General features: G+C 44.0%; 2 protein-coding genes across 2 annotated transcripts in view; one reads left to right on the top strand and one right to left on the bottom strand.

Annotated features, from left to right (window-relative positions):
• Positions 1 to 21,655, top strand: part of LOC308081510 (inositol 1,4,5-trisphosphate-gated calcium channel ITPR1-like) — a gene marked incomplete at both ends in the record, with an annotated part of 36,501 nt that extends 14,846 nt beyond the window's left edge. Inside the window, 5 exons of the mRNA XM_080457884.1 lie at positions 13,463 to 13,558; positions 13,832 to 13,975; positions 14,904 to 15,011; positions 16,521 to 16,713; positions 21,533 to 21,655. Of these exons, the coding sequence (XP_080314010.1) occupies positions 13,463 to 13,558; positions 13,832 to 13,975; positions 14,904 to 15,011; positions 16,521 to 16,713; positions 21,533 to 21,655 (664 nt within the window). The remainder of the gene's footprint in view (positions 1 to 13,462; positions 13,559 to 13,831; positions 13,976 to 14,903; positions 15,012 to 16,520; positions 16,714 to 21,532) is intronic.
• On the bottom strand, positions 1,232 to 6,565 carry LOC308081508 (uncharacterized protein). The gene is made up of 9 exons (XM_080457883.1): positions 6,498 to 6,565; positions 6,311 to 6,397; positions 4,990 to 5,117; positions 4,179 to 4,583; positions 3,886 to 4,096; positions 3,046 to 3,269; positions 2,793 to 2,940; positions 2,533 to 2,642; positions 1,232 to 2,337 (listed from the first exon to the last, which is right to left on the bottom strand). Exons 2-9 carry the CDS (start codon positions 6,339 to 6,341, stop codon positions 2,026 to 2,028), a joined length of 1,569 nt encoding a protein of 522 aa, XP_080314009.1. The 5' UTR covers positions 6,342 to 6,397; positions 6,498 to 6,565; the 3' UTR covers positions 1,232 to 2,025.
• Positions 21,656 to 25,000: the final 3,345 nt, after the last annotated feature.

The following is a 25,000-nucleotide window of genomic DNA, read 5'->3' as shown; positions in this document are numbered from 1 at the left end:
CCCTGGACCCCCAGAACCACCTGTCATTATTATTATTATTATGTTTTTAAATGAAAAAGTTAAATTATATTACATTTTCTCAATGATTTATTTTTTTCTAGTTTTAGTTTTTTTTTAAAACACACAATACAGTTTCAGTAAAGTTTTATAAAGCCTTGTTTTTATTTGTATTTCAGTGAACGTGTGTGTGTGTGTGTGTGTGTGTGTGTGTGTGTGTGTGTGTGTGTGTGTGTGTGTGTGTGTGTGTGTGTGTGTGTGTGTGTGTGTGTGTGTGTGTGTGTGTGTGTGTGTGTGTGTGCACTGCAAAAAATGGCCATCTAAAAATAAGAAAAAAAATATGTAATACAAGTGTATTTTGATTGAAATAAGCAATCTAATCTGCCAATGGAACTAGTATACTTTAGCTTGTCAAGATGTCTTGAAATAAGATGTGATATGTGGGCTTTCAAGATAAAAATACATCTTGGAATTAGTAGGAAAAACTAATTGTGAGCTATATTAACTAATATTAAGTTATATAATAGATCAAATATTTCTTGAAGTTAGCTGGAAATACTCAAATTAAACAATTGTTACTAATATTAGGAAATGCTTTTTGTGTCATAATAAGACATTTTGTCCTGTTTGGCAAGCCTATTCATTTCAAATCAAGCATATGCATCTTATTCTAAGCTCTACAAAAGTGATATTGTTCTAGATATAAGACCCATCACCCAGTTTGGCAAGCCTATTCATTTCAATTCAAGCGTATGCATCTTATTCTAAGCTCTACAAAAGTGATTTTGTTCTAGATATAAGACCCATCACCTACTTCAAATAAGACTGAAATAATTAAAACAAGTCTTGCATTAAAGAAATACAATTTATTTTCTATGTATACCTTATATAAAATACAGTACGAGCAGCATCACATGGCAACTTCACAGTATACATACAGTGTGTCTGACTGGAGCACCATTCACCCTTCCTTCCAACCATTGACTGGACAGAGGCCATTCACAACATAAAAAAGAAAACATAAAATAATATTGCACTGGCATTAGATGCTTTCAATACTTTTTGGCTCACAGTGTACTGAATTAAAATAAATACATGTACACACAATATTGAAAAACGCAGAACATGTCAAATGTGTATAACATTGAGGTCATACCTGAACATATGACCAATGTCATGTCCCTCAAAACACGTACAAAGTGCTTACTGTATATTTTCACATTCAAATAGGGCATTTCTTTAAAAGGGCAAGAACACAAGGTAGGGTTGCCTTGGCATGATACAACTCCAAGGTGGACAAGAAATCCAAAATAGTCATTAGAAATTGATCAATATGCTCCTCATTGACTTACATTGTACAGTGAAACAGCTCTCAAAGTCTCTCCTTTAGCCCGTACACAAACAGCTGATTCAGACATTATAGAACATCACAAAACCCATGTTTTTCCTTTTTAAATTTAAGATTTCAACTTCCACTTGATTTTACTATTTGAAGATCCGGATGCGGATCCAGTCCAGGTTTTGTTCCTCATAAAAATAGTTTTATTAAAAAAAAGGGGAAAAAAACAGTACTGGGTTTTATGATGTTCCATTTTGTCTTAATCAGCTTTGTTTGCGTTTGTTTACGTGCCAAAAGAGTGACTTTGAGAGCTGTTTCACTATACAATGTAAGCCAATGAGGCAATGGACCAATCATTTTTGATTTCTTGCCTACCTTTGGAGTTGCATCATGGCAAGGTAACTACACAATCCAAACCTCTACCAATATTTCCTCTACCCTGATATTTTAAGATTCAAAATAAAGTTATTGCTTTAACACAAACAGCTGGTTAATATAACACATTCCTCAATATAAAGTGCAGTGTAATAACATTCAAATTAAACGGTTCGGTATTGAACATGTACTGCTCGGCTAACAAGGCTACATAGAATTTAAGGCTGTGGATTGCAGCCTAGAATACTATCTAGGCTGTGGATTATAGCAAGGATGGGGATGGGGATACTTCAGTCCACATCTGACCATAAGCTTTAGTGGCCGATGAAAGCTTTCCAATCGGCCATGAATTTCTTGTAAGATGGAGTGAGGTCTCCCTCATGGATTTCGTCCATGAGGACCTCCGTTTGTATGACAGAAGGCAGAGTGGCTACACACTTGGGGTACCTAAGGTGTAGGGCATAATAGTAGGCCATAAGGTACAAAACACCCTCTGCTACCTCACATTTTGGGAGTGTATGTATGGGCTCATCTCCTATAGCCAGGAGGAAGCCGGACTCACTCACAATCAGCACAGGAGAGGATAGAGGACGCTTCTTCAAGTACACATTGGGGTCTTCTTTTTCCTTTAACACAAAACACACACATCCGTCTATCAAGTAATGCACTTTTGTTTCAATGATCATTTCATTTGTTAAACCTGAGCCAGCTAAATCCTGATGAAGTTATATGCAGGACCTTCAGCTATAACTATTTCAACACATCAGATTGTGTTGCTTTTGACAAGTGAATATTATACTGTAATGTTGTACACAGCTCACCTCCAGGACATGCACCAGAGCCTCACTCGCGTCTCCTAGCCTCTTTGGAGCAGCAGTCGTAGAGGGGAACAGTGATGGCAGTGCACGGAGGACCATGAGAGCCTGTTGAACTGTTGAGGAAAAGATTCATTACATTTATACTTAGATAAAAATGCACAATCAATGATCTACAATAGATATCTCTATATATATTTAAGACAAAAAGAGAGATAGAGACTTGCACATCAACGTGATATATCCACCCAACATCAAGTGCTTACTTTTGGTCATTCCCATTGGAGGTTTCATCATCTTTTTCGACACGCCATAAAACTGCAGCTTCTGGCAGAAGTCGTGCCATCTTCCTTTCAGTTCATCAATGTAGTCGATGTTATTCTTGTCCAGGATGAGGCGAAGTTCCTCCATCACCTATGAAATATTCAATATATAAACACGTTTGAATGCATCATCTAGGAGGAAATTGGCAAAACATTGGTAGATGTTTTGAATTATGCCTTATCAACATTCACTTACATGTGCAATGAAATGGAAGCACGGATATCCCTCTATAATTTTGTTGTATTTGTCCTCATCGCGAACGGAATCTGAATCGATGAATGCTCTTCTGGCTTTGAATTCCAAATCCTGGAGCTGAGAAACAGACTTGTGGTTTGCCTGTAGGGTTTTGTGGAGCTTGGCCATGGTTGCTGGACTGTCGGACTCGGAATCAGGACTGTCGATGTCTGCCGGCTTGTTAGCTAGAAGACACAAAAATACATCATTAAAGTCAAGTAGCTCTATATTCTGATAATAATCATAGTGTGTTTGTTCATTAACAGGGTTCTCCTGTCTCTCCATCTCTACTAAACATAAAATGCATTTTCAGTTTGGGATACCAATTTTATCAAATCAGAAGAGAGAACTCATAAACACGTGAAATTGGAATTGATGACACAAAGTAGTGAGGAGACAAAATGTGTGAACTAGGACACTATAAAATTCTAGCTGAAATGGGTACCCTCTCCTGATTGCCTAAAATTGGCAACACAACTGTTAAATGTATGTTCTGTTTATTAAAGAGCTGGAGAGACACGGTTGTGTTATGCAAACACAACATAAAATAAATACATAACATTTGATATGAATGAGTGATTATAAAGTAAAGTAGTTGCTGCACATGATATTGGATGATTCAGGTCTCTAATAACAGTCAAAGCAGAATGCACATTTGCCAATACTAACCCTTCTACTTTATTTTACGAGTGCATCATGAAAACCAAAATGTTTTGTGATATGGGTTAATTAGACCTGTAAACATCACACAAATATGAACCCCTACACGGGTAAATGTGTAAATATAAATTTGAAGGTCACCTCTTTCTGGGATCGTATTCTCCTCTGAGGAGCAGTCTAGAATGATGGTCGAGTCACTCGAATAATCGATTTCCTCTGTGTCAGTTGGCTGCTCAAGACGGGGCATCATCGGCTGCGGGCGGTGCTTCTTTGAAGGTCTCCCATCTGGAAAGATCTTTTGGGGGGATCTCAGGTTCTGCAATCGTTTGAATAGCTGTCCATACACAGTGACCTGCACAAGACAAAAGTAAAGCAGTCTAAACTCCACTTAAAATGCCAACACTGTAGTCATGAACTGGATACATTTCACTTACCCATGTAGTGTTATTGTTCAGGTCCTGCAGCATGGGGTAGTACAGGACTATTCTTTTTGCCATATCTGTGACTTCTGGTTGTGATGGGTATCGGTCAGATTCAGCATCCCCCTTTGCCCTCAGGATTGCGATCATACTGGTCATGGTGTTACGGATGAGCCGGCATCTGAGGTCCTTGGACATTTCGCAGTTCCGCTCTTCACCCCTCTTCGCCAACACAAAGTATCGTTTTCGGACGTGCTCAAGTTTGCTGTCTGTGTATACGTAGCCTGGGATGGATATCTTCACAACCTTTTCAGGGGTTGTGTAGTTTGCAGCTGGACATCCTCCAACAGGTGTTGAAGTCTGTGGCAGTGGTGACTTGTTAGCAGAAGTAGAACCGCCTGAGTCTTCTCGGCCAGATTCCTATAAAATAAAAGATTATGAAGTACTGGCAAAACCAACATTTCCTTTTTACTGTGTTGTTAAACTGCACTGACAACATAGCACAAGAATGTTTAATGCGCCAGCTAACCGAACACCAATGAATATCTGAACCAGAGGATATTGGAGAAATGAATTAACAATTGTTGATCATGGTTTGCATTATTACTCTGTTAAGCAGAACAATAAACAGTTTTGTGGTATAATAAATCAATAAAAGGTAGGCTTGGAGAATGCCTAATGGTGTTACAGCCTAAACAAGTACCAATGCAACAAAGTTAACTTAAAGTTAGTCCATTTAAAAATAATTTAACAACTGAACACTTCTATAAGCCATCATGACTTATATAGGTTGCTACTTAATGCTGTGTTATTGTTAGAAACTGACCTCGACATCAACATGACCTGAAGACTGCCAGACTGCTCTTCTCCTCAAGAAGTTTTCTGGGCCTGGTAAAAGATCCCGCAAGTCTGAACGAGTCAGGGTGCGCATCATTGCCTCACTGATGCTTGCAGCTATAGGAAAATAGGTAAAAAAAACAATATCAAATATTGCCACCTGGTTGCTGGGCCAACTGGAGTCTGGGGACTGGAGCTGCAAATATTATTAAGTATTAATTAAGTATAAAAAATATATTTTTTAGAAGTGTTTTTATAATATTAATTAAACTGATTTGATCCAGGGGGTCGTCAGCTAAATGACTGATAATTAGGAACCAAATGGACCCTTACCGGTCCATTTGTACACAGTTACACAGGTTAACAGGTCTGTAACCCTCTGAGTTACTGCTGCATCCATAAATACAATAACAAGCACAGGTGGCTTTATATCTAACCATCTATATAAAATAATAATAGCCCTACAAAAAACGTATATAGAAATAATGTTTAACTAGAACTTTGTCACTAGACAAAATTACAGGTTAATGAGAGTAAATACAATTATTTTTGTATACTAGCCTGCATGTTCCAGTTATCCAAAGGGTTTGGCGTATGCACAATGTCCCAATTCACAAGTTTCCAAATGAATAAAAACCTTTGAAAATAGCAGATCTACAAGCTCACAACGCGTCACAAATGTGAGCTTGTAGATTGGCTATTTTCAAATAACCAAAGCATCTAGGTCTGAATTGGTATGTTTTACAAAGTAACTTGAAACTAAAGTTCTCAAATAATTGTAGTAGAGTAAAAGTATAACATTTGACTCGTAGTGGAGTAGAAATAAAGTTTGGAAAATTGGAAATACTCCAAATAAAAGTACTTCAAAATACCTCAGAATTGTGCTTAAATACAGTACTTGAGTAAATGTACTTGAGTTACTTTCCACCACTGCTTTTACTTAAAGGGATACTTCACTTTCACATAAAATAAACATTAAAAATATATATTAAAAAAAGAAGAAAGTTATGGCAAAATAAAGGCCCCCTCACACATTAGTAGGACACTCTAATGCGTGAGGGGGCCATGAATTTTCCATTACTTTTTTCATTTATTTTTTAAATGTTTCCCCGGTCCTAAAGTGAAGTATCCCTTTAAGTAAAAAAATGTAGTACTTTTTCCACCACTGGTCATTTCTCACATCTATAACAAATCAAACTTCATTAAAAGCGTCAGAATAGGTACAATATGATGGACATGCCAAAAAATTACAGATTTACAAGCTCACAAGTATCTGACATTATGTTTAAAAATATTTGCATGCATATTACCCCTTAAAGTCGACACAGTGAAGTCATCCATGTTGTTATGGCAGCTAGCTGGTTAGCCACTTAGCCCAGCTTCTTGGCTGCATTCTGCTAGTGTGTACAAACAAACAGATGCATTTCAGACATAAATAACATTCACCGTTAATGTAATCAACTTCAAAAGTAAAATCTAATGTTGTATGTAACTTACCAGCAATAACGTGTGGTTTCAAATCAGGTTCGTTGGTAAACTTTGATAAAGTTGCAGAAAAATAAGACTGTGTTCTCATCATCACCTGGGAGCTGTAATCAAGCTCAGCGCACAGCTGTGTGTGAAACTGACGTCAAAGGAGCCGCCCATGGGTCGCTACCATTTCCAAAAGGAGGGGGGATTTGTGACACTAATTCATTCATGAATCAATTTAAAACGCATAGTTTCTTAATTTATGAGGGGTTTATAACATATGTGTACGTAAACATTAGTTTTTGTTCCCTACATTTTGTGCAGTGGAATTAAAATGAAAATATAAGATAACTGAAATATAACTATACCCTACATAGTCTGGTATATTATGGACCGGCAGTGGTGGAAAAAATGACTAATTTTTTTTACTTAAGTAAAAGTATCAATACTGCAATGTAGAAAGATATACTCTGTTAAAAGTAAAAGTCTGGAATTCAAAATTTACTTGAGTAAAAGTACAAAAGTATTGGTATAACAATGTACTTAATGTACCAAAGTAAAAGTACTCATTATGCAGAATTTCCCTTTTCACAAGTTTTCAAATGTATAAAATGTATACAAAATCTTTTGAAAATAGCAGATCTACAAGCTCCGCACTGTGAGCTTGTAGATCTGCTATTTTCAAATGGCCTAAATGTATATAGGGTTGAAGGAATACAAGTCAGGTGGCCTGAGGTGGGCATCAGGGCACCCATAGAGTTATAATATATCACCATATTTTTGGGACAACTGGGCACCAAAACCATCTGAGCACTAGGGACATGTGGGCACCTGGACGAGTGGGCACTTAGGGGTGGAGACATGTGGGCACTAGGGACCTGTGGGCACCTGGACAACTGGGCACTAGGGACATGTGGGCATTTGGGCAACTGGGCACTAGGGACAAGTGGGCACTAAGAACATGTGGGCACCTTCACAACTGGGCACTAGGGACATTTGGGCAGCTGGACAACTGGGCACCAAAACCATCTGGGCACTAGGGACATGTGGGCACCTAGACGAGTGGGCACTTAGGGGTGGAGACATCTGGGCACTAGGGACATGTGGGCACTAGGAACATGTGGGCACCTGGTCAACTGGGCACTAGGGACATGTGGACAACTGAGGGGGTCCCTGTTTCATCTCTCTCTCAGCTAAGGGGGCCATGCTTTATCTCTCTCTCTCAGTTAAGGGGGTCCCTGTCTCATCTCTGTCTCAGCTAAGAGGGCCCAGATGGTTTTGGTGCCCAGTTACCATCTGAGCACTAGGGACATGTGGGCATTTGGGCAACTGGGCACTAGGGACAAGTGGGCACTAAGGACATGTGGGCACCTTCACAACTGGGCACTAGGGACATTTGGGCAGCTGGACAACTGGGCACCAAAACCATCTGGGCACTAGGGACATGTGGGCACCTACACGAGTGGGCACTTAGGGGTGGAGACATCTGGGCACTAGGGACATGTGGGCACTAGGAACATGTGGGCACCTGGTCAACTGGGCACTAGGGACATGTGGACAACTAAGGGGGTCCCTGTTTCATCTCTCTCTCAGCTAAGGGGGCCCTGCTTTATCTCTCTCTCAGTTAAGGGGGTCCCTGTCTCATCTCTGTCTCAGCTAAGAGGGCCCAGATGGTTTTGGTGCCCAGTTATCCCTAGTGTCCAGATGGTTTTGGTGCCCACATGACCAGTTACCATTTTTTGAAAGTCATCAGTGGTTTGATTGATTGATTGATTGAATATTGTATTAGGCAAACAAATGTAAAACAGCACAATTACATTTAAAATACTTTGACTAAAAGGTCCGTCCAAAAAAGTCCTTGCGGTCTAGTTTCCATTGAGGTCCTTGGTATTCAATTCATAGTCATATATAGTAGCACCAAACAGTTCAAATATCAACAAAACAAAAAAATGCAGAGTTTGGTCTTGTGAAAAACATTTATATTGTAAATTCATCATTGTATTGTTTTGAATGCCAACCTCTCTCTACAGTTGGGTGGAATGATCAGTATTTAGTGTATGAGGTAGAAGTTCCTTACCAGGCTCAAGCCAATATTTTTGTTGATCCTGGAAATCTTGTTGATTATATGCCATACTACTATGTGACATTAAATAATAGAAAGTACATGCCGATTAGGTATAAGCTCACAGACGTCATTGCACATGCTTAATGTTGTGTGGGGAAGAAAGAAAACTGACTTTTCCAATAAAGATGTATTTTCTGGAAATAAACTAAGTCTATGTCTTGATCTAGAGGATACATCTTTTACAAATAACACAACGCCTTAAAAAATGTGTGATATGCCAAAAAAGCTTGTTTTATCCAAGACATGACTCAATACCAGATAATTTCAAGATTTTATCACTCACCAAGACATTCAAGTTACACTGTATGAAAACAAGCCCCTATATCTCACAGAAATAAGACTGGTTAGATGATTGTACCTTATATTAAGTGTGATGAGGCATTTTGAATAGAAATAAGCCAGATGTACTTCATAAGATTTTGATTTTTTGCAGTGTGTCTGTGTGTGTGTGTCTGTGTGTGTGTGTACTGTGTGTCAGAAGTAGTACATCAACACATGGATGGAACATCAACACACACACACACACACACACACACACACACACACACACACACACACACACACACACACACACACAACTGGTGTAAAAGTTGGACGGGTCATTGGGCCCAGCGAAGGGGTGTGTGTGTGTGTGTGTGTGTGTGTGTGTGTGTGTGTGTGTGTGTGTGTGTGTGTGTGTGTGTGTGTGTGTGTGTGTGTGTGTGTGTGTGTGTGTGTGTGTGTGTGTGTGTGTGTGTGTGTGTGTGTGTGTGTGTGTGTGTGCGGCTGCCAAACCAAATATCTGGTGAGGTCATTTCCTGTCTGTTTTCTTTGGAAGGAGAAAGTGAAAGGTCTTAAAAAGACGTTTATCTTCACAGGATTCCTGCTCCACTATTCCTGCAGCATAAAGGAAACCTCTCTACCTCTCTCTTTCACTTGCCTTTCTGTCTTTTTAGTTTTTATTTTGACTTAAAAAAAAAGGTCAGTAGGGTTAGGTTTGCGCATTCATCACAACAATATGAATAAACAATTATTTAAATCTTGCTTATTCAAATATTTAATTGGTAAAATGGAATACATTTTCCAATTAAAATAAACTAGATGTGAGGGCCGCTTCACATCTAGGCCTGATCCGAGGTTGGTCCAGACAGCACTGGCCTATAGTCACTCTGCACACACGTCATGCGAAGTCCGGCCCCTCTGGCCTCTCCTCTCCTCTCCTCTCCTCTCCTCTCCTCTCCTCTCCTCTCCTCTCCTCTCCTCTCCTCTCCTCTCCTCTCCTCTCCTCTCCTCTCCTCCCTCCCGCTTTGCTTTGCGGCCCTAACCTCTAGTCCCAACCTCCCAACCTCCCAACCGTGGTCATGTGATAAGGAGGTCAGACTTCCTGTATCTGGTTGCTATGGCAACCTGCCAGATCAGGCTGAGGGTCTGATAGGCAAATCGCAAAATCAATCAAGCCGAGAGTCTGATCACTGATGGAGGTGGGGTGAGGAGTCTAAAACATAGAGTCTGATCACTGAGGGAGGTGGGGTGAGGAGCCTAAAACATAGAGTCTGATCACTGAGGGAGGTGGGGTGAGGAGCCTAAAACATAGAGTCTGATCACTGAGGGAGGTGGGGTGAGGAGCCTAAAACATAGAGTCTGATCACTGAGGGAGGTGGGGTGAGGAGCCTAAAACATAGAGTCTGATCACTGATGGAGGTGGGGTGAGGAGCCTAAAACATAGAGTCTGATCACTGAGGGAGGTGGGGTGAGGAGCCTAAAACATAGAGTCTGATCACTGATGGAGGTGGGGTGAGGAGCCTAAAACATAGAGTCTGATCACTGATGGAGGTGGGGTGAGGAGCCTAAAACATAGAGTCTGATCACTGATGGAGGTGGGGTGAGGAGCCTAAAACATAGAGTCTGATCACTGATGGAGGTGGGGTGAGGAGCCTAAAACATAGAGTCTGATCACTGATGGAGGTGGGGTGAAGAGCCTAAAACATAGAGTCTGATCACTGATGGAGGTGGGGTGAGGAGCCTAAAACATAGAGTCTGATCACTGATGGAGGTGGGGTGAGGAGCCTAAAACATAGAGTCTGATCACTGATGGAGGTGGGGTGAGGAGCCTAAAACATAGAGTCTGATCACTGATGGAGGTGGGGTGAGGAGTCTAAAACATAGAGTCTGATCACTGATGGAGGTGGGGTGAGGAGCCTAAAACATAGAGTCTGATCACTGATGGAGGTGGGGTGAGGAGCCTAAAACATAGAGTCTGATCACTGATGGAGGTGGGGTGAGGAGCCTAAAACATAGAGTCTGATCACTGATGGAGGTGAGGTGAGGAGCCTAAAACATAGAGTCTGATCACTGATGGAGGTGGGGTGAGGAGCCTAAAACATAGAGTCTGATCACTGATGGAGGTGGGGTGAGGAGCCTAAAACATAGAGTCTGATCACTGATGGAGGTGGGGTGAGGAGCCTAAAACATAGAGTCTGATCACTGATGGAGGTGGGGTGAGGAGCCTAAAACATAGAGTCTGATCACTGATGGAGGTGGGGTGAGGAGCCTAAAACATAGAGTCTGATCACTGATGGAGGTGGGGTGAGGAGCCTAAAACATAGAGTCTGATCACTGATGGAGGTGAGGTGAGGAGCCTAAAACATAGAGTCTGATCACTGATGGAGGTGGGGTGAGGAGCCTAAAACATAGAGTCTGATCACTGATGGAGGTGGGGTGAGGAGCCTAAAACATAGAGTCTGATCACTGATGGAGGTGGGGTGAGGAGCCTAAAACATAGAGTCTGATCACTGATGGAGGTGGGGTGAGGAGTCTAAAACATAGAGTCTGATCACTGATGGAGGTGGGGTGAGGAGTCTAAAACATAGAGTCTGATCACTGATGGAGGTGGGGTTAGGAGCCTAAAACATAGTCTGATCACTGATGGAGGTGGGGTGGAGCCTAAAACATAGAGTCTGATCACTGATGGAGGTGGGGTGAGGAGTCTAAAACATAGAGTCTGATCACTGATGGAGGTGGGGTGAGGAGCCTAAAACATAGAGTCTGATCACTGATGGAGGTGGGGTGGAGCCTAAAACATAGAGTCTGATCACTGATGGAGGTGGGGTAAGGAGCCTAAAACATAGAGTCTGATCACTGATGGAGGTGGGGTAAGGAGCCTAAAACATAGAGTCTGATCACTGATGGAGGTGGGGTAAGGAGCCTAAAACATAGAGTCTGATCACTGATGGAGGTGGGGTGGAGCCTAAAACATAGAGTCTGATCACTGATGGAGGTGGGGTAAGGAGCCTAAAACATAGTGTCTGATCACTGATGGAGGTGGGGTGGAGCCTAAAACATAGAGTCTGATCACTGATCGAGGTGGGGTAAGGAGCCTAAAACATAGAGTCTGATCACTGATGGAGGTGGGGTTAGGAGCCTAAAACATAGTCTGATCACTGATGGAGGTGGGGTAAGGAGCCTAAAACATAGAGTCTGATCACTGATGGAGGTGGGGTGAGGAGCCTAAAACATAGAGTCTGATCACTGATGGAGGCGGGGTTAGGAGCCTAAAACATAGAGTCTGATCACTGATGGAGGCGGGGTTAGGAGCCTAAAACATAGAGTCTGATCACTGATGGAGGTGGGGTAAGGAGTCTAAAACATAGAGTCTGATCACTGATGGAGGCGGGGTGAGGAGCCTAAAACATAGAGTCTGATCACTGATGGAGGCGGGGTGAGGAGCCTAAAACATAGAGTCTGATCACTGATGGAGGTGGGGTGAGGAGCCTAAAACATAGAGTCTGATCACTGATGGAGGTGGGGTGAGGAGCCTAAAACATAGAGTCTGATCACTGATGGAGGTGAGGTGAGGAGCCTAAAACATAGAGTCTGATCACTGATGGAGGTGGGGTAAGGAGCCTAAAACATAGCCAGAGCTCTGATCAGTCTGTGGCGGGTCTTGGAGGCATGTGGAGTGATCCTGTGCTTGCGAATCCCGCACGAACTTTCGGAGCTTTTGTCAATTATATAGTAGTAAGATAGTAAGATAGTAAGATAAGATTATATAGTTGTAAGATAGGATGAACTCCAACCTACTGTAAACCCAAATAAAAAGGAAAAAAATCTAAATATCAATATAGGGGCTCGGGTGGCGCAGTGGTAAAGTATCGGCCCACCACCGCGGAGGTTGCGGGTTCGAATCCCCCGTGGTGCATCCGGCTTTGTTGAGCGTCTATATGAACACAACTGGCCCTCGTTCAGGGGAGGAGGAGGAGGAATAATTATCACTGTACGTACTCCTATGGGCTGGGGGCGGAGCCTGTCAGCGGGGAGTGTTGGGCGGGAGGAGTAGGACGGAGGCTCTACGTCCTCCTGGTGGGGCCTCCTCACTGGCAGGTGAGTCAGTAGGATACGACGGAGGAATTAATTGGCATAACGACTAAATTGGGGAGAAAAAGGGGTTAAAGGCAAACAAAGTAAAAGTATTTGAAGTAGTATATGGTCCCAAATGAGGAAATAATACAAATTAAATAAATGACTAAATAATTGCGGTGGAGAGAGGGTCTAAGATGAAGGGCTGTGGTGACCTTAGACCAGGGGTGTCAAACTCATGTTGGGGTCCGGGGCCACATTGGTCAAATGGTGACTTGATGTGGGCCGGAACCTGATGCGGACGCACATGCGCGCTCACACGCATTCAGTTACACAGCATTGTTTTTCAATCTTAGACAAACTAGACAGAACATCATCTCATTCTCTTGCAGATTTTTTGCCATGATCTGTCTTTTTGTGACATTTGTCCTTCTTTGTTTGTGTCTTTCTTCTGCCTCTGTCTGTCTGTCTGTCTGTCTGTCTGTCTGTCTGTCTGTCTGTCTGTCTGTCTGTCTGTCTGTCTGTCTGTCAGAACAACGCCTCCAAGCTGCTGTTGGCCATCATGGAGAGTCGCCACGACAGTGAGAACGCAGAGAGAATCCTTTACAACATGAGACCCAAGGAGCTGGTGAGGAGATGATGCTTCTCAAAGCTTCTGGAATTACATGTTCCTGTTTCTTTGATTTATGGTTGAAAATAGATTTTTAGTGACAGGTTTACAATAAGAAAAAACATTCACCTTAGTGTTAGTATTAGGATTAGACATTTAGAGGATGGAATTAGAGTGAAACATGATTTGTGTGTGTGTGTGTGTGTGTGTGTGTGTGTGTGTGTGTGTGTGTGTGTGTGTGTGTGTGTGGGGTGTGCGTGTGCGTGTGCGTGTGCGTGTGTGTGTGTCCAGGTGGAGGTGATAAAGAAGGCGTATCTCCAGGGAGAGGTGGAGTTTGAGGAGGAAGAGGAGGAGGAGGATGACGAGGAGGAAGAGGAACACGATGCCGCCTCCCCCCGAAACGTGGGACACAACATCTACATCCTGGCTCACCAGGTACACATCTACACACAACATCTACACACAACATCTACACAACATCTACATCCTGGCTCACCAGGTACACATCTACACAACATCTACACAACATCTACACAACATCTACATCCTGGCCCACCAGGTGTGTATGGTCACCTGGATGACACCATGAACATTCACTCACTCACTCACTTCTTGACGATCCACAGAAAAACTATTTCAACCCGGATGTAAACAAACAATGTCTCAGTGGAAAGACGAGTCTCTCTTCTTTCCACCGGAGAAAAAAAACATTGTAACCGTGATCGTCGAAGCTATTGAATAATAGCTTGTTTTCACCCAAAAACACAATCTGGGAAAATAAACCCGAGATAAATGTGTTTTTATAAACCTGATAACACTGTAGCGGACGGGGTGGATCCTTCTCTCTGTAAGTCAAGGTATCATTCATAGGTTGGCGAAGAGCGCCCTCTAGCGTAATCACAAAAAAACACAGTGATTACGTAATATGACGTCCTTGACAGTCATTTTTCAAATCATTTATTTGTTGACATTTTGGATAAAATAGCACATTTTACCTGGAGGTGCAATACCACAGTACCTGGAGGTGCCCACTCTTCTTGCATCGCTCTGGTCTGTCCTAGACCTAGACCAAGTGGGACACCTTGCTAACGGTTAGAATTGCAGTCCAAAGTGTTTATTTTGTGCTCGTGCATTAATTCACGTGTGGCATTTTTATTGTTGAGAGCTGAAATCTTTTCAACTCGGGCGTCAGGAAGTGTTTTTAGGCGAGCGCCGCGGCGCAGACAGGGGGAAACACTACTCGGTGGATCACACACGGCCCTGAACCAAAGCATATTGTAGGTTTGAGGTTTGAGGTTTTGGTTTGACGTGTGTGTGTGTGTGTGTGTGTGTGTGTGTGTGTGTGTGTGGTTGTGTGTTCCAGTTGGCGCGTCACAACAAGGACCTGTCGGTGATGTTGAGACCAGGAGGAACCGCTGGAGACGGAGACGAAGCCTTGGAGTTCTACGCCAATCACACTGCCCAGATAGAGGTCACTTTACTCAACACTTATTAACACTTATTAATACACTGCCCAGATAGAGGTCACCTTTCTGAACACTTATTAACACGTATTAATACACTGCCCAGATATAGGTCACTTTACTGAACACTTATTAACACTTATTAACTCTTAAACTGCCAGGGTTTTTCAAAAATAGTACTCACAGACTGGCAGCATGTTTACAGCTTAAACATAGGAAAAACGTTTTTTTTTTGTCCGTTTATTTTTTAACATTGAAGTGAATGGAGCAGCAACTTCTTGGAAAATGTTATCTCCTGGTTCTTTGTGACGAACGGAAAAACGGAAAAACCCCAAAAATAAAGAATAATTTCAGGTTTTTTTTGCCAAAAACGTTTATAAAGGTTTTTGGCAACAATGTGTTAACACACTGCCCAAATGGAGGTCACTTTACTGAACACTTATTAACACACTGCCCAGATAGAGGTCACTTTACTGAACACTTATTAACACCTATTAACACTTATTAACACTTATTAACACTTATTAACACTTATTAAGACATTGCCCAGATAGAGGTCCCTTTACTGAACACCCTTTATTTATTTTTTCGCGTGGAAGCACAGTGAAAGCCTCCGTGTAAGGATAAGGATAATTCCTTTTAACGGGACGTTCATGAAAGTCCTTGCGGGCTTGTTTCCAATGAGGGCCTGTGAGCAATTAGGGGTTAAGAGTCTTGCTCAGGGACAAATTTCATTTCATCGACACATTTGCTGGCCTGGCCTGGAATCGTACCTGGGGCAACCAGGGCCTCTGGCTCCCTAGGCGGGCTCACTAACCACTCAGCTATGGCCGTGTCCAGCAGCTTTTGGGGGGTCGATCATACTGGATATAGTCTGGGAGACTTCGCCTCAGCGCCTGGACAGCAGGGGCGCGGCCACTGCGTTCTGATTCAAATCAACAGCCAATGAAGAAAAGGGGGCGGGATCCACATGCAGTGGGTGTTGCATGTAAATAGGAGCGACGGGAAGCAATTTCTCCTTTGAGAAATTGCGGCCGCCATTGTTGTGTAGGACTGCTGTTTGCCTCTCGTCGGACTGTTTAGACGAGTTGCACAGCTCTCAGACCGGTAAGAGGCGTGTCCGCTCAGATTCTGAGCGTAAGTTACCTCCCGCCCACAAATACCAGGGCTCTGGCCCAGAAGTTCCTCGCCCCTCCCGTTTGTATGCGAGAGCTGGCGAAAACTTCTGGGAACTCAGATCATACTGGATATAAATATTCTGTGACTACTTGAAAAGGTAAGAAAAATAAAAATAGCTGGCAGTGTGGGCAATTATTTATTTATTTACTTGGCACTGAATGAGTTAACACACTTGCTTGTTTTTTTTTTCATTTCCTGTAAGTTAATATTTTGGACATAGTTGGTTTCTGCCCGACAACAGAGATACGTATCAAACTGGCGTTGCTTGAACTGAAATAATGTGATCCTCTGCTGTAGGAGCTTTAATTAATACGTGGTGTTTTTGCTCCTGTGTTCAGATCGTGCGTCAGGACCGCACCATGGAGGAGATCGTGTTCCCCGTCCCCAACATCTGTGAGTTCCTCACCTCTGAGTCCCAGCTGAGGATCTATTACACCACCGAGCGGGACGAGCAGGGCAGCAAGATCAACGACTTCTTCCTGCGGGCAGAGGACCTCTTCAACGAGATGAACTGGCAGAAGAAACTCAGAGGTACTTCACCCATTAACACAGGGGTCTTCAACGTTTTCAGGCCAAGGACCCCTAGCTGAGAGAGAGATGAAGCAGGGACCCCCTTTATGTTGTATAAAATTGTGTTACAGATCAACTTTTGAAAATCAGATCAGATCAACTTTTGAAAATCAGCATCTCCAAATCTGAGGCCATGGTTCTCAGCAGGAAACCGGTGGATTGTGCAGTCCGGGTAGGGAATGAGGCTTTGCCCCAGGTGAAAGAGTTTAAGTATCTCGGGGTCTTGTTCACGAGTGAGGGGAGGACGGAGCAGGAGATCAACCGGAGAATCGGAGCAGCAGGAGCGATATTGCAGTTCGCTGTACCGCACTGTGGTGACGAAAAGAGAGCTGAGCCAGAAGGCAAAGCTCTCGGTCTTCCGAGCAATCTTCGTTCCTACTCTCACCTATGGTCATGAAGTGTGGGTCATGACCCAAAGAATAAGGTCGCGGGTACAAGTGGCCGAAATGAGTTTTCTCAGACGGGTGGCCGGCATCTCCCTTAGAGATAGGGTGAGAAGTTCATCTCCCTTAGAGATAGGGTGAGAAGTTCATCTCCCTTAGAGATAGGGTGAGAAGTTCATCTCCCTTAGAGATAGGGTGAGAAGTTCATCTCCCTTAGAGATAGGGTGAGAAGTTCATCTCCCTTAGAGATAGGGTGAGAAGTTCATCTCCCTTAGAGATAGGGTGAGAAGTTCATCTCCCTTAGAGATAGGGTGAGAAGTTCGGTCACCCGGGAGAGACTCGGAGTAGAGTCACTGCTCCTTCGCTTGGAAAGGAGCCAGCTTAGGTGGTTCGGGCATCTAGTACGGATGCCTCCCGAGCGTCTCCCTAGGGAGGTCCTCACTGCACGTCCCACTGGGAGAAGACCCCGGGGCAGACCAAGGACCAGATGGGCGGATTACATCTCCACACTGGCCTGGGAACGCCTCGGGATCCCCCAGGAGGAAGTGGCTAATGTTGCTCAGGAGAGGAAAGTCTGGAGCTCTCTGTTGGAACTGTTGCCCCCACGACCCGACTCCGGATAAGCGGTCTTTTTTCCCTCTACACCTATAACTCTTTGCCAAAAATAGCCGATCTACAGATAGATCTGCTGGGGTTCAAGTGGTTAACACTTTACCTGCCAAACACGAGTATAACCGTTGATGAAAAATACACCCGTTTACTGCCATCAACGAGTATAACCGTTGTTAAAAAAAAAAAAAAAAAAAGTTTTTTTTTTTTCTTTTTCTTTTTTTTCAATTTATCCACACAGAACCAGAGATATCACGATCCAAAGATTTCTAGCTCCATTCACTCCTTGGTTAACTTATTACTTATATCTTATAACTTATTACTGTATCTCGGCTCCTGTGTAATTTTTTTTTAACCATGGCAGTGGGGGAAGTAAAAAAAAAAAAACCCTCTGGCAGGGAATGTGTTGTAAAAAAAAAAAAATCATATCACACAAAGATTTGGCGGACCCCCTGTATTAACTCTGAGGACCCCCTAGGGGTCCCGGACCCCCTGTTGAAGACCCCTGCATTAACACATTCCATGCCAGAGTTTAATCTCATAATGTACTCACCAGTGCCAGCGTTTTATTGTTGTTTTTTTGTTTTTTTCATGTCGCCACAGACCTTGCTAAATAAGTTAAAAGTGCGCGTTCATTTGGTTCTAAACACACAGCGGATCTGTGAGAAACGGCCAGCGAAAATAGTTTCCAAATCCGAGCCGCCATCTTGAAGATACAGCGGATCAACGCTAAACAGTGATCAGCGAGGAGAAAAACAACAACCGAGAAAATCGAGTTTTAAACAGGATCCCAGACAGGAAGCGGATACGATCGAAAAAACCGGAACCCGAATAATTCTGTTTCCGACCGGAAACCGGAAACGGAAATGGATCAAAAAAATTCGGAAAGTGCACCTGGGGAAATTTCAATGGGAATCGGCGGTTCGCGTAGATCTACGCGATTGGCACGCTGCGGCTTTAAATAGGTTCGCGTAGATCTACGCGATTGGCATTCAATGTAGACCTGAGGCAATTCTTGAAAATGGTTTCAGTTTTTTGAAAAAAATCTAAACTTTTTTTTTTCTCAAGATTATTCAAAAATAGCAGATCTACAAGCTCATAGTGCGGCACTCTGTGCCGCACTATGAGCTTGTAGATCTGCTATTTTTGAATAGCCAAAGAAATCTAAGGTGACACAGATGCGTTCCAGGTCTTAAAGGTGGGGAGGTTCCCCTAGGGGTCCTTGGGGGTCCTGGGGGGGGGGAGGTCCAGGGGGTCCAGGGGGTCCCCAGCAAAAGTGGTTAACCCATTAAGACCGGGGAAGCATCGGCATTTTAGATTTTAACCACTTAAACCGTAATCTTATACTTTGGCTATTCAACAATAGCAGATAGATGTATATCTCAATATATAATATTTGTAACTCAAATATTTTCTTCTGGGGGGATTCTACAATTCATACAATTCCTATCAGAGGATAATCATTCATTTAATTGATTTAATCTAATATACCCATGAGGAAAAAGGAGCAGGAAGAAAAATACATTCTTATTAATATCTGCCCCCCGATTCAGCTTTTAACTCATAGGCCGCCATTATCGCATTAATGCGATCTAATAAATAGCGCGCCTGGCCGCCAAAATCGCATTAATTCGATCTATGGTCTTTATTGATCTTTATGCTCTGATATTCTGTAATGAAACAGTCTAAGTTTCAGGTTCCACTTACTTCACCCACCACTGCATCCGGCTTCATTACTTGGGTTCCGTTTCCGGTTTAAATTTTTTCCCCCCAGTCATTTTCGACCATAATAGGGAAACAAACGGTTGTTCACACGCTATAAAAAACGATCGGAGACCTCCCCTCCTATAATCTATGGTCTGGGTGACGAACAGTCATCCCCGTCGTGTATCACATCGTAATTTTCGCCGATCAGAGAATCTGAGACCATTTCACATCCGGTTCATGTGTTTGACTGTGTCAGTGGGTGTGGGGGGGGCGAGTGTGTCAGCGAGCGGATCAAGCTGGTATGTGCTGCTCTCTAGTGGTGGAACGATCAAAACGATTCATATGTCCAGCTAGACTTTCTATATGTGAATTAAATAACAAAATAACGAAACAAAAAAACACGAAAATCGCTGGCAAGGGCAGCTATGAACGAGGTTTTAACTCTGGCAGTCAATGAGTTAAAAGCTATACATGATGATCGGCGCATACAAGCAGTACTGCACTAAAATGATACTTTAAACAAAAACAAAAACAAGCAAAAGAAAAATGAGCAACAAATGAACAATTAAAGATAACTCCAAAGTCAAATCCTATCCTATTCGTTATGAATGGTTTTGATCGATTGTAACAACAACCCATTTATTCTCTTTATTGGGGTCCCTGGCACCGACCTTGTTCATATGGGGGTCCGCGACTCCACCAAATAATGACTTTTGGGGGGTCCTTGACATGAACATTATGTCAGAAACACTGTGTTATGCTGAACTTCTCTGTTAGTCTGTCAGAGGGCATGTCACTACAGAGGAGGGGTGTATAAATAGAGTCTGTGTCATTGTGTGTGTGTGTGTGTGTGTGTGTGTGTGTGTGTGTGTGTGTGTGTGTGTGTGTGTGTGTGTGTGTGTGTGTGTGTGTGTGTGTGTGTGTGTGTGTGTGTGTGTGTGTGTGTGTGTGTGTGTGTGTGTGTTTCCACGGTATTGACAGCGGGGGACTTCCAAATTCCTGTGAAGCGTGAAACATCTGTAACTTTATGAATCATAACCGAGTGCCCGTCACACACACACACACACACACACACACACACACACACACACACACAGAGATACACAGAAGAGCACGTACCCACACAAACCATATTTGGTCTGTCTTTCAGCGGGGGAGGGGGGGGGGGGGGGGAGAGAGGGGGGGGGTAGACATATAAAAGTCCCTCCATCTGTTCCTCCGCTAAAGAAAACAGAAGAAAGAAAGAACGAAACCTGAACAACTGAAACAGGTCAGGAAACCACATAGTCAATACAAAAAAACAACAACTCTGTCTCAGTGATTCTTCTTATGTTACAGAAGATGCAAGGACCCCCACATTACTATGTATAGTATTTGCCCCCCCCCCCCCCCCCCCATTTCAAAATAGTTTGCGCCAGGGGAATTCCATAAGGGAAGATTTGGTCAAAAAATGTTTGTGCCAGGCATGGCGGAGACTAAGTTTTGCACCCTGTTCGTCCGTCCGTCTGTCCGTCCGTCTGTGAACAGATAATCTCAAGCACCGTTGTCTTGATCTCAGCCAAACGGTGCAAACACACTCCCTGGATGCCAGAGCACAACTTTTACCCCAACATTACATTTATTATTAACATACATTTTTCACATCTGCCTTTTATAGCGCCACCAGGAGGCTGACTTATGTAAAACAATTTTTTTGGTCAGGAATGCCTAAGTCAACAGCTAAGGCATTGGCAAAATTGTGTTCAGTGTCTGTGATAATTGTCAGTCGCCATATTTGGAGGAGACGATGCTTCATGTACCCGTGATCTGTATCCTGAAACACTTGTTGTTGAGTTTTACCAAGTTTGTGCGTCTACTATTGTTTGTGTTCAAGAATGTTTTGTTAAAATGTGAACACAAATAAAGATGTTAAATGTGTGTCCGTCTGTGTGTGTGTGTGTGTGTGTGTGTGTGTGTGTGTGTGTGTGCCCGTGTGTGTGTGTGTGCGTGTGTGTGTGTGTGTGCGTGTGCGTGTGCGTGTGCGTGCGTGTGCGTGTGCGTGTGCGCGTGCGCGTGTGTGTGTGTGTGTGTGTGGTCCCCAGCCCAGCCGGTGTTGTACTGGTGTTCCAGGAACATGTCAGTCTGGAGCAACGTGTCGTTCAACCTGGCTGTTCTGATGAACCTTCTGGTCTGCTTCTTCTACCCTCTGGAGGGCGTGCACGGAGGTACACACACACACACACACACACACACACACACACACACACACACACACACACACACACACACACACATACACATGCACATGCAGTTGTCAGATGATTATCTTAATGCGTAACATAGTTTTCTCACTTAACAGTAAACAAACCATCATACAGTGTTTACAGGGTATATATATATATATATATATATATATATATATATATAGTGTATACAGGGTATATATGTCACAGGTAAATTGGCATTCCAGGTAAATTGGAAGTGGAGCGCTTGTTTTTAGGCGCGGGGCTGCGAGGCGGCAACAACAAGCAAATAGCAACCAGGGAAAGCAAGCACCGGCCCAGTGGCGCACTTCGATAATCATTGGACTCCCCATCCATTACCACTGGGAGTCTGGGTTTGACTCCCGCTTGGGATATTACTTTTTCAAACAACCGCGGACTACTTTTTTTCGGCGATAAAGTATAGTTTTGGACCATGACGGAGGCGCGCCGACTCAGTAGACCTTGAGGCCGAGGAGTCGCGCCCGAGCGCCTCCAGGCGCGAGTGCCCGCGACGACCGGCCGATGGTCTGCTAGTCGACTAAGCGCCGTCCGAGTTATGTACCGATAGGCTCAGAATCGTAAATGATGTTGTGGGGACTGCGTTTGCCCCAACTGCCACTCACTGCACTAACACAGCCCGCCAGCACCGCCCCCTTGTGCGTCAACTGCATGGAATAAGGCTGTTCGCGGGTGTGTGTGTGTGTGTGTGTGTGTGTGTGTGTGTGTGTGTGTGTTTGTGCGTGCGTGTGCGTGTGCGTGCTCGTTTGTGCGCGTGTGCAATGGTGCGTGTGTGGTGTGGGGCTCATGTCTGGCTTGCATTGCCCTCTAGCGTTGATTCTACAGAATTGCCTGGCGGCGAAAACAAGCGCACCTTTTCCAATTTCCCTGGAATGCCAATTTACCTGTAACATATATATATACAAAAGTGTATACGGGGTATATATATATATAAGTGTTTACAGGGTATCTGTACATTTATAAAGACAAGAGACAATTTAATGACTTTTGAGACCTTTTTCAAAGCCAAATTGTCAAATATTTTGTAAGAATGAGGCAAATTGTGAAAATTGCAGATCTACAAGCTCACAACGCCTCGTCACGCTCAACTCCTACAATTCCAAGTGCTTGTCAGGGTGGGGGGTCCCCAGTTCAAATATGATTATTTTGAGGGGTCCCCAGTTCAAATATGATTATTTTGGGGGGCCTGAAAACTTTGGATTTTTAACTCCAAATGGTCAAATATTACGTAAGAACGAGGCAAACATTGTGAAAATAGACAAACTATACAAGCAGAACAGGCTCTATTGGCTCAATGGTTAAAAAAATCAGCACTTGCACAGGAAACCGGGTTCAAATCCGGGGCAGAGGAGGAGAGTTACAGTTGGTAGAAAATAAAGAAGAAGAGGAAGGCGTGGTTCTACCGTTTGTGGTTCTTTGATGTTTGGATGTAAGATAACAACATCTGTTATTTACAGAGGACACGCCCTCCTTTATTCACACCACAGAGGCCTGGCTTTACTGGTTGCCGTGCGCTACGTGCGCTACGTGCGCTACGTGCGCTACGTGCGCTATGTGCACTATGTGCGCTATGTGCACTATGTGCACGGCAACAGACCTTTGTAGAGTTTCTTTAGAAGTGTCCGGGGTCGGTGAAAGGTCGAGTGTAAAACATACAGGAAACAGGAAGTAAAAAGAGGAAGTTCTGAGGCTTCTGAGGCAGAGATGAGTCACAGCCACAGCACTGAGGACCGTGCACATACATGCACACACACACACACACACACACACACACACACACACACACACACACACACACACACACACACACACACACACACACACACACACACACACACACACACACACACACACACACACACACTGAGTGACGTGCACGCACACACACTCTGAGCGACGTGCACATACGTGCACCCACCCACACACCCACACACACACACACACACACACACACTGAGTGACGTGCACATACATGCACCCAACCAAACACACACACACACGCACACACACTGAGGGCCGTGCACGTACATGTACCCACACACACACTGAGGGCCGTGCACGCACACACACACTGAGTGACGTGCACATACATGCACACACACACACACACACACACACTGAGGGCCGTGCACGTACATGCACCCATACACACACTGAGTGACGTGCACGCACACACACACACACACACACACACACACATTGGGGGCCGTGCACGTACATGCACCCACACACACACACACACACACACACACACTGATGGCCATGCACGTACATGCACCCACACACACACTGAGTGACGTGCACGCACACACACACACACATTGAGGGCCGTGCACGTACATGCACCCACACACACACTGAGTGACGTGCACACACACACATATATATGTTTTTGTAGACCCAGGGCTCTGTACTAGGTCTGCTAGTATTTCCCTCTACACCAACAGACTGATCTCTAAGCTCACAGAGAGCTTGTAGATCAGACTGATCTCTAAGCTTCACAGAGAGCTTGTAGATCAGACTGATCTCTAAGCTCACAGAGAGCTTGTAGATCAGACTGATCTCTAAGCTCACAGAGAGCTTGTAGATCAGACTGAGGACAACAGGTTCATAGAGAGTTAGAGGTTACATCATCATCACAATCACGTGAGGACTCTAACATACCTTTAACGTGTTCCAACTGGCATGTTTATGGCTCTGGGTGTCCCACACACACACACACACACACACACACACACACACACACACACACACACACACACACACACAGACACACACACACACACACACACACACACACACACAGACACACACACACACACACACACACACACACACACACACACACACACACACACACACACAGACACACACACACACACACACACACACACACACACACACACACACACACACAGACACACAGACACACACACACACACACACAGACACACACACACACACACACACACACAAGTATGACACATACTGTACTACACACGTGCACAGACCGTGTCGTCAGGTCGACGGGTTTTGAGGAAAGCGTGCGGACGGAGTGTTCTCTCCTGTTGCACGCTCCAATGGAGGGGAGGGGTGGTTCCCCCCTCCTCTAACCCCCCCCCCCTCCCCCTCTAACCCCCCCCCCCCCCTCTAACCCCCCCCCTCTAACCCCCCCCCTCCCCCTCTAACCCCCCTGTCCCAACAGCATGCAGGCAGGTGTGTGCGTCACCCGTGTGTGTCACCAGTTGTGTGTGTGTGTGTGTGTGTGTGTGGAGTAAAGTAACTAAG

The sequence above is a fragment of the Gymnoscopelus braueri genome (assembly GCF_963280865.1).
Source record: "Gymnoscopelus braueri genome assembly, contig: SCAFFOLD_340, whole genome shotgun sequence".
In the NCBI taxonomy this organism is placed as follows: domain Eukaryota; kingdom Metazoa; phylum Chordata; class Actinopteri; order Myctophiformes; family Myctophidae; genus Gymnoscopelus; species Gymnoscopelus braueri.
This window is presented reverse-complemented; position numbering and strand designations above follow the sequence as displayed.

Coding starts and splice junctions, on each gene's coding strand:
- LOC308081508 (XM_080457883.1), bottom strand. CDS start 6,341: ATGGATGACTTCACTGTGTCGACTTTAAGGG. Junction 4,584..4,989: donor CAGGTCATGTTGATGTCGAG/GTCAGTTTCTAA, acceptor TTTATTTTATAG/GAATCTGGCCGAGAAGACTC. Junction 3,270..3,885: donor GAATACGATCCCAGAAAGAG/GTGACCTTCAAA, acceptor TGTGTCTTCTAG/CTAACAAGCCGGCAGACATC.